We start from the raw sequence: 9,196 nt of genomic DNA, 5'->3' as shown, positions 1-9,196 counted from the left end.
GTTCACTTTTACACTTCTAGGACCTTTGTTAAAAATGAATCATTGGCCAGGCATGGTGGCTCACGCCTGTAATGCCAACACTTTGGGAGGCCGAGGCAACCAGATCACAAGGTCAGGAGTTTGAGTGAAACTCGTCTCTACTAAAAATACAAAAATTAGCTTGATATGGTGGCACGTGCCTGTAATCCCAGCTACTCAGGAGGCTGAGGCAGGAGAATTGCTTGAACCCGGGAGGTGGAAGTTGCAGTGAGCTGAGATGGTGCCACAGAACTCTAGCCTGGGCAACAAAGCAAGACTCCATCTCAGGAAAGAAAAAAAAAAAAATCATTTGGCTGGGCACAGTGGCTCAGTCCTGTAATCCCAGCACTTTGGGAGGATGAGGTGGGCAGATTGTGTGAGCCCAGGAGTTCCAGACCAGCCTGGGCAACATGGTGAAACTCAGTCTCTACAAAAAAAAAAAAAAAGAAAAGCCAGGCATGGTGGCATGCACCTGTAGTCCCAGCTACTCGAGAGGCTGAAATGGGAGGATCACCTGAGCCCTGGGATGTCAAGGATAAAGTGAGCCGTGATTGTGCCACTCCACTCCTGTCTCAACAAAGAAATGAATCAGTTGATCTGACATTGTCAAGAATAGTAACAGTGGCTCACATGTCACCACCTAGTTATCATCCTGCATTGAGAAGAGTCATGGTGAAATTGACACATTTTTTCCTTGCTTAGTGAAGTAGAAAATAAGGGTGTGTCTTACAATCAATGGATCTTAGATTCAATGAAATACTGGAAATGTATTAACAACTGTTATTTAAGGCAGGAAATGGTAAAGATGTGTTGTTAAAATTGCATTATCAGATCAATGACATTAAAATTGAGAATGGCATCACTTATGAAAACATTTTTATTATTCTTTCATTCCACAAACATAGGGGCTTTCCATGTGCAGGGCACAGTGCTGGACTCTGAGGCCTCTGCCCTCCAGTGCCCATCCAGGGCTTGGTCCTCCCAGCCCACCTGGACTCTGCTTTTCTTTGGGACGTTGTCCCGGACTTCAGTCCATCCAGTACTTCTTTTCAGAACGTCAGAATAGAAGCACAGGTAAAAATCACTACATTTCACCACTGATCATGGGAACCTAGAGTGGAATATCATTACTGCATCACAAACAAGATCACAGACAGGGTAAGAAGGGGGAGAGAGGAAATTTACAATTCCTCATAAACAGTTCCTTATTTACAGAGGTTGTAAGTGATTATGTAAATCACAGAGCTTCCAATTAAAACCAACTCAAGCTACAAACGTGAAAGTCCAGCGGCAGTGCCAGAGCCACCTCACTCGCCCGAGTGCTGCTCTCCAGGGCTCACTACCATCTGCTCGTGTGCCCCCTAAAGCGAGGGCAATGGTAAAGACAGCGCCAGCCTCTAGTCCTAGGAAGCACACATGCATTCATGTCAAGCACTGGGGGTTGAGTGGGGAGGAGGAGGGGGACAGGGGATTATCTGACAGCTGAGGATCTAGGGGATCCTGGCCGAGTCTGGGTCGCAGCTGGAGCCCAGTTGTGGCTGAGATCTCCAGTAGCTGAGGGGGAACTAATGTATCAAAATGGGAGGGTCCCAAACTGGCCGGCCACCATAAGTGCCTGCCTGGAAAGCCCAAGGGATTGGCCTAAATCTTCAGATGGTGGCGGGGCCGCCAGGATCTCAAGGGGGCTTCTCAGCTGCTGGCAGGCCACGTCCAGGTTTCCTATCTCCCTTCTGCTCAACCTGTAGGTGCTTCCGCAACATTTACTGCAGCCCATGTTGCCTGCCGTTGTCTGCGTGTCCTCTGCCAGGTTTCACCATTGATGTCAGATACCCCTCCCAGCCCCACAGCTAGGAACCAGGCCTCAGTCTTCTTTGTATCCCAGTGGCTGGCACAGGTTGGATCCTCAGAAAGCCCCCTTTGCCTGCCTGCTCCAACAATGGCTTGAAGGCAAATATTACACCAACTGGACAGTGCCCTGTGAGGGCCAAGATGGCTGGTCCTGAGCACTTGGCCACAGCCAGCCCAGGCCCTTCTGGGACACATGGCCCACAAAGCTGCCTTTCCCAGGTAATGGGAAGCAAGGGGGAGGCAGAAGTCAGAGAAAGTTTCCATGAAATCTTACAACTCACCAAGGCTATTGGATTCGCATCTGAGGGACGCTTGGGCTCAGCTTATTAAACAGGAGGCTGGGTCGGGCCTGGACTCCGTCCAAGGCCTCCTGCCACCACTGCTCACCCTAGGAAGCACTTTAGACTAATCTTCACAGTCAGCATCCAGGAAACCAACGGCTATGGCTAAGGGTGAGCACCTTGGATGTCCCTTCAAAGCACTGAGTAATTACATCTCCTAACTGGGACCTTTGTCTCTGAAAATCACTCCCCTAAGAGAACAAGGCAAAGCCCACCACTCCTGCGCACCCCACCTCCAAGCCCAGGCCTTCCCCTCAGTCAGGCTCAGGTGTTTGGGACTGGCCTCTATCCCAGCCGCCTCCCTGCAACGAGAAGCCCCGTGGGCAATCGCAGTGCCTGGGAGAACAGCCCTCCCCCGGGAAGCCAAGACCATGGCCAGAATACTTTGACCTGGCCAAGAAGTGCCCCCCAGGAGACGCTGCCTGGATTTAAGGGGCACCAACTGCCCCTGCGCCCTCAGAGCCCCTTTAGGGAGCTCTCTGGGTGCTACCCACATTCTCCATCTTCACACGAGAAAGAGAACTGGGCAAGGGACCCCCACCCAAGACCTTCCTGATCACCACTGCTCCGCTGCCTGTCCCCAGGGCACCTCCTGAGGCCCAGCTCTGTACCGGTGTCCTCAAATCAGAGTGAGGCAGAAGGATCACTAGGGAGGCTCCCCCACACTGCACCCTTGAGGCCCGTGGGCAGCTCATCGGTCAGGGAGTCCCTCTCAAAAACCGGGCAAGATGGAGAGGGCTGGCCAGCATGGCTGTCCTGGTGACGCACGAGCCAGGAGGGACGGGTGAAGCTCTCGCCACAAGGGCTGCAAGGATAGTGCTTCTCCTGCGAGTGGCCATACAGATGACGCAGGAAGCCGGGCTTCTGTGTGAATCTCCCGCCGCACTGGGCGCACTGGAAGGCGCACTCGACCGAGTGCACCCTCTGGTGCACGGTCAGGTTGGCCAGACGCGTGAAACGCTCGTCGCACTGCGCACACTGGAAGGGCTTCTCGCTGATGTGTGTGTGCCGGTGCTCCAGCAGCGTGGACAGGCGGCTGAAGCAGCAGCCACATTGCGCGCACTGGAAGGGCCGCTCACCTGTGTGCGTGCCGGTGCTCCAGCAGCGTGGACAGGCGGCCGAAGCACTTGGCGCACTCGTAGGGCTTCTCCCCGATGTGCGCGCAGTAGTGGGTGTGAGCGTCGACCGGTGGACGACGGTCTTGCCGCATTGGGCGCAGGTGTAGGTGCGCTCGGCCACGTGTGCCCGATGGTGGCTGGCGGGGGTGGCCCGCTGCGCGACGCTCCTGGGACACTGAGCACCAGCGAAAAGCCAGGGGCCATGATATGCGCACTGGTGCGGCGCACTGAGCTCCTTCCGGCCGAGGCTCTGGCCACACTGGGCGCAAGGTGGGCACTGCTCTGTGCCCCTAACAGCTGGCTCAGCCTGGCTCGGGGGGCCTGGAGGGAGGGAGGCCACCTCTCGCTCCCTGGGGTCAGGAAGCAGACCCCCACAGGTGCTTCCCCAAGAGCCCTCCTTGCCAGGCCCCCCTCCAGCGGCCCAGACTGGCTAGTGGCCCTCAGACCCTCCCTCCAGACTCCTCTTCTCTTTGCGGCCCAGACAGGTCTCTGCAGGCAAAGGACACAGAAGGGTACAGCGAATGAGGCCTCCCTGCCACAGGCTCTGCAGCCAGACCACCTGCCCTTGGCTCTCCCGGAGTCTGAAGCCTGGGGCTCAAGCATCACTAAAGGCCCCACCCTGGCCTAGCCTCCGTCAGCTCCCATTGTCCTCTGCCAGGTTCCACCCTGTGCTGTTCCACCTAAGGCTCCCCCGTTCATCCACCTCTGAGCCTTGGCCCGAGGGTCCTCTCCACCCAGAACATCTCTGGCCTCCTCTTTGCCTCTCACCCAGGCTCTAAGCCCCTCTCAAGTCCCACCTCCCTCTCACGGAGCCTCCAAGACAGCCTGGTGACATATTCCCCAGCAGGACCTTCATCTGGGCCACCTGTGGCCACTGAGACACCCCTTTTACTATAGTTGAAAGACAGAACACCTTCAGCTGTTTGCACATCGTAAGCATATGTGCTTTTTCTTAGAATACTGGCCATCTTTTGGGTCAGATTCTGAAAGGGCTCTGGCTGTAGACACAGCAGTGCCCCTTCCCACTGTGTGCTGTCTGTGTTCGTCTTCTCTGAGTGGAATCTGTGTCTCACGCATTAATGAGCCCCTGCAGCGCCCAGCACCATGCTGCCTACAGACAAGTTCATGAAATGAACAGGAAACAGGATCAGGAACAAAAGAATGATTACGTGCAACTACATGGGAGGACACCACACAGCAAGCACACAAGATTCTGCGGAGACACAGCCAAGGCTGGGCGCTGCCTTCCCTCATGAACCTCCTGCAGGAGAAGGCCCCGCTAGAGGTGCTGTGAGGCCCCCCAGGGGACGCCATGTCTCCTAAGGCCCAGGGATACAGGCCTGGGGAAGACATGGCCCAGCATGCCTTACCTGAGCACAGGTGTGCCACAGTGGTCTCCTGTGGGCCCTGCTGGCTCCTCCCACTTGCCCATTCCTCTTGCTTGATCCAGGACGGAACTCCTGGGGGCGTTTCCAGCTGGCCTGTGTCTAAGGGAAAGAGGAAGAGGCCCTGAGGTCAGCAGGTATCACGGGGCATCTTTCCTCTCACAGCCTCTGTTGGGACCACGACACCAAAGAGACTCCCAACAGAACTGTAGGTCCCAGCAAAGCACATCCTGGGGACGTGTGACATGGCAGCGAGTCAAGCCAGGGAAGCTTAGCCTGTGAATGATGGGCTGTGAGCTGCGATGGGGACGACCAGCCATCTTCCAATGCCATCCACCCCACTTCAACACTAACAGAGCATTTGGTGTCGTGCTGGGCATGTGGCCTCCTAGACTCCAGACCTTGTTGCTGGGCCTCCCTGCAAGTAGATGTGCCCTGTGGCTGGTGTGACTAATAGATGTGAGGGGTGCTGCCTCCTCCAGCTACAGGACTTTTGACAGTGGATTCGGCCTCTCTTTTTTTTTTTTTTTTTTTTAGAGACGGAGTCTCGCTCTGTCGCCCAGGCTGGAGTGCAGTGGTGCAATCTCGGCTCACTGCAAGCTCCACCTCCCGGGTTCACGCCATTCTCCTGCCTCAGCCTCTCGGAGTAGCTGGGACTACAGGCACCCACCACCACGCCCGGCTAATTTTTTTGTATTTTTAGTAGAGACGGGGTTTCACCGTGGTCTCGATCTCCTGACCTCATGATCCACCCGCCTCAGCCTCCCAAAGTGCTGGGATTACAAGCGTGAGCCACCGCGCCCGGCCGGATTCGGCCTCTCTGTACCTCAGTTTCTTCATCTATGATATAAGGAAACTGAGAGTTGGAATAAGCTTAAATGGGTCAATGTTTATAAAGTGCACAGTAAGTACTAAATGTACAAGAAACCAATGTGTTTGGTTAAAGGGAAAGGCATCAACTAAAAGGAAAAGGGAAAGGGCACCCCAACCCCCAGCCCATCCCCTTGCTTCCTTCAACAGGGCCGTGGGCATGGTCGCGGGCCATCTCGAACCACAACAACAAGGCCTGGCCCCAGGAATGGTGGAGCGATAGGCTGGAAGGAGCCTGGGCCTGTAAGCTGCCAAACAAGCTCTGTCTGGAGGGAGACCACCCCCTGCTGTATGGAAGCTGTGGTTTTGGTTTTGTTATGTTTTGTTTTCTTCAGTCTCTGTTACAGCAGCCAAACACAGACCCTACAGTGCCCTCAGGTGGGTGTCCTTCAAGGACTGGGCGGCCTCACCAATCTGTGCCCACCTCTAAGGCCTATCTTAAGATCAGGGAATAGTTACTGCTCTTCTTCCTGCTCCAGGCTTGACACAGGGTAGGCACATTTTTTGTTAAATAAATGAATGGAGAACATTCCAAGCCACCCATATCTAACTGCTGTCCAGTCGCTCAACGCTGCCAGATTTTATAGCCAGGGCACAGCTCACTTCTTTCTGTCATACACGAGGCACTTCCGACACAGCCACTCTGAAGACACCAGCCCAACCTGGCTGCTACACACCAGGCTGGCTCCACGATTAACCAGGGCCCTGGAAACCGTTTCAGAGAGGAAGTTGGTCAAAATGTATCAACACGAAAAGATCCTTAAGACATATTGTTGAGTGAAAACAGCAAACTGCAGAAGATATGTAAAGTATATCTGTGTGTTCTTAACCCCTGTATTTTCCTACAGTACACACAAGTATGTATTTGCATGAGAAAACAGCCTGAAAGGTTATGCAGCAAAATGATAACAGTGGCTACCCTAGGAGGGGCCAGCAGACAGCTGCTTAGCTTTGCCCATGACATCCGCATCGCCAGCGTATTTGTGTGAGAATCCATTTGCATAATCAAAACATAGACACTTTCAACATCTAGAGGCGGGTCACTTTCTGTTCAGAGGGATCTCTGAGCCTTGATTCTCAAACTAACGGCACCAGAATCACGGGAGGAAAATGTTGAAAGTCCAGTGCCCAGAACCTGCCCGTACCTAATGAATGAGCAGCCCGTTTACACTGCTTCTAGAATTCTGGCAGGAACAGCCCGCCTGTGGAAACATCCAACAGATAAAGCAGTCATGCACCCACACTGTCTGGGGCCTGCATGCAAAGGGTTTAGAAGCAGCTTTTAGGAGTGAGGCCCAGTCCTGGGGGGTAAACAAAGCTCTCTCCTGGGGAAATCTGGAAAAGCTTACAGAGAGTGGAAAACAAGAAGTAACTGCTAGAATGGCAAGGACTACCCAGACCGCAGGGCAACCCTAACCCCCCTGCACAGGCCTCATTCCTCCACCCCATGCTTCCTCGAGCTGCCTTCAGGTGCAAGCCCAGCCTCATGGCAGAGCCGTGCCTGGGGCTCTTTGGCCAGGCCCTGCCTGCTGCTTTGCATCCCCCTAGGAGCTGCTCAGCCCTGGGGACTGTGGCACCGGCCACAGCCTCTGAACATGCCCCAGTCCTGCCCACACCTGCTGCAGGGGCCAGCCAGGGTGGCTGCAGTGCCTGGGCCCAGCTCCCCTCCCTGCACCACAGGGGAGGAGCTGTTGGCCAGGCTGCTGCTGTAATAGCGCTCAGTGACACCACAAGATCCACGGTCCGCCCAGCTGGCCTCTCGCTCAGGGCTCCCCAGCTCGGGTTATGTGACCTGCATCCTGCCACACCCCACCCCTTACTCAACAACCCTGCTCTCTCTGTGGTGCCCCCACCCCCTGCAGGTGCCTGGAAATGCCACTTTTAGCCTTGGACCTACATGCCAGCCACTCAGTACCCTTGTCAACCCCCGCCTTCTTCCCCACTCTGGGCTCACTGTGACTTAATTTACCTACTCAAAGAGTCTGCTTCACAGGGGAGCCTTCCTCCCCAAATCTAAGAATCTAGAAAGCAAGCAGCAGTATCTTGGCATGATCCACTGTGTTCTAAGCAACCAGCTCCAGGGTTCCTGTCCTTCAACTAGAATGGTCCCACTGTCCCCCATGTTACATGTTTCTGGTTATCACTGGAATAAAGGGTTCTCACCTTAAAAAAAAAACAAAAACCTGCGTTCGACAACTGAGCTCCTATTCTGGTTCACTGTTCATTTAATAATTATTTATTATTTATAATCTCAGTACATGCCAGGTACCGTGTAAGGTGCTGGAGGAGAGGGATATCACAGCAAGACTCAGTCCCTTCACCCAAGGAGAGTGAAGCCTGGAGAGGAAGCAGGAATTAGGCTGCAAAGTGAGAAGGACCTGCACGCAGGCACCAAGGGCCCTGGAAGCAGACGCAGGGTCAGGGCAGGTCTCACGGAGGCCGCCAGCCCGTCGCTCTCCCGGAACCCTGCATGCACCACAACAGCCTGTCTCAGGTTCCTGGTGTCTGCTATGCCCTCTGCCCTTCCCCTCAAGCCTCCAGACTGGTCTCAGGCCAAGCGATGGCTCGAAAGGGACATGGAGTGTGGGAAATGGCCCAGGCCCTCTCTGGGTGTCAGAACACCCGGGTCTGCCCCTGACTGCCAGCTGTGAGGCCCAGCAGTTCACTTCCCCCCACCTCTGCCTCTGTTTCTCCAGGGGGGGCCTCCTGACACCAGATGCCCTTACCAGATGCAGGTGGAGAGGCCCAGGCCCACACCCTGAGGGACTCACCAGTGCCCGGGCTCTGGCCCCTCTCCACACTGGGCAGGCTGCAGCTGCCTGCCTCTCTCCTTTCTCCACTGGCACCAGAAGATCTGGCTTGGTGGTGGCCTGGCCTGTGGGGAGGAAAAGGGCAGTGGCAGGGCCGTCCTCTGCAGGCCTGGAAAGGGAGGGTGTTCTGCCAGGCCTGGAGCAGCCTGTTCAAGGCATGTGTTGAGGGGCATGGAGAGTAGAGCGGGCAAGGCCTCTCAGTTTTTGTGGGCCAGAAGTGAGTGCCATGAAGCCAAGAGGAAGAGTTCCCATCCACTGCCCACACAGACAAGTCACCTAGTCCAGACAGATGAGGAAACTGAGGCCCAAGAGTGGGGCTGGCCATTCATGGCAGTCAGGCTCAGGCTTCCTGCTGCCCTTCCTTCCACGTGCTTCTCCTTCCCCGCCTGAGGCCGGACAGCCGCCTCACCCTGCCTCCCACAGCACACTGGGACCCTTTTCTGAAGGAGGAACCTCTGCAGCCAGGCAAAGAGAGGGAGGGCACTGTGTTCTGGGCCTCAGCCTCCCAACAAGGGGAGAGACTGGACAAAAAGCCAACTGCTCACCTGCCCAAAGCAGTGAGAATTCCAGGTTCATGCAGGAGAGCTTGGGAGTTGGGTAGCTATAAAAACCCAGGTCTGATCAAGTCTCACACGAAGACGCACACCTGCCTGAAGGAGCGAACTTCCCAGGGCTGGCCCTCGTTTTCTGGACCTGGGGCATCCTTAAAAGCAGGCCTGGCCAAGCGTGGTGGCTCACTCCTGTAATCCCAGCACTTTGGGAGACTGAGACGGGTGGATCACCTGAGGTTGGGAGTTCGCGGCCAG

General features: G+C 55.3%; 1 protein-coding gene across 2 annotated transcripts; it reads right to left on the bottom strand.

Annotated features, from left to right (window-relative positions):
• Positions 1–872: 872 nt before the first annotated feature.
• On the bottom strand, positions 873–8,974 carry LOC101178035. 2 transcript variants are annotated; one of them, XM_030826076.1, is made up of 5 exons: positions 8,352–8,974; positions 7,839–7,917; positions 4,696–4,812; positions 3,287–3,814; positions 878–1,129 (listed from the first exon to the last, which is right to left on the bottom strand). In XM_030826076.1, the coding sequence occupies exons 1-5, from the start codon at positions 8,561–8,563 to the stop codon at positions 1,103–1,105; spliced, it is 963 nt and encodes a 320-aa protein (XP_030681936.1). In that variant the 5' UTR covers positions 8,564–8,974; the 3' UTR covers positions 878–1,102. The 2 variants fall into 2 exon arrangements, with proteins under 2 accessions (XP_030681935.1, XP_030681936.1); XM_030826075.1 differs by having other exon boundaries at positions 873–3,814.
• Positions 8,975–9,196: the final 222 nt, after the last annotated feature.

Source organism: Nomascus leucogenys, chromosome 13 (assembly GCF_006542625.1).
Source record: "Nomascus leucogenys isolate Asia chromosome 13, Asia_NLE_v1, whole genome shotgun sequence".
NCBI lineage: Eukaryota > Metazoa > Chordata > Mammalia > Primates > Hylobatidae > Nomascus > Nomascus leucogenys.
Note: the sequence above shows the minus strand (reverse complement) of the source record. Positions and strands in the feature narration are given on the sequence as shown.

Bases quoted from the DNA above. Each gene is read 5' to 3' on its own strand.
- LOC101178035 (XM_030826075.1), bottom strand. From the start codon at position 8,563: ATGCCCCTCAACACATGCCTTGAACAGGCTGCTCCAGGCCTGGCAGAA. The intron at 7,918-8,351 runs GTGAGTCCCTCA...CTTCCTCTCCAG, and splicing joins GGGCCAGAGCCCGGGCACTG to GCTTCACTCTCCTTGGGTGA. The intron at 4,813-7,838 runs GTACTGAGATTA...TCTTTCCCTTAG, and splicing joins CCTTACACGGTACCTGGCAT to ACACAGGCCAGCTGGAAACG.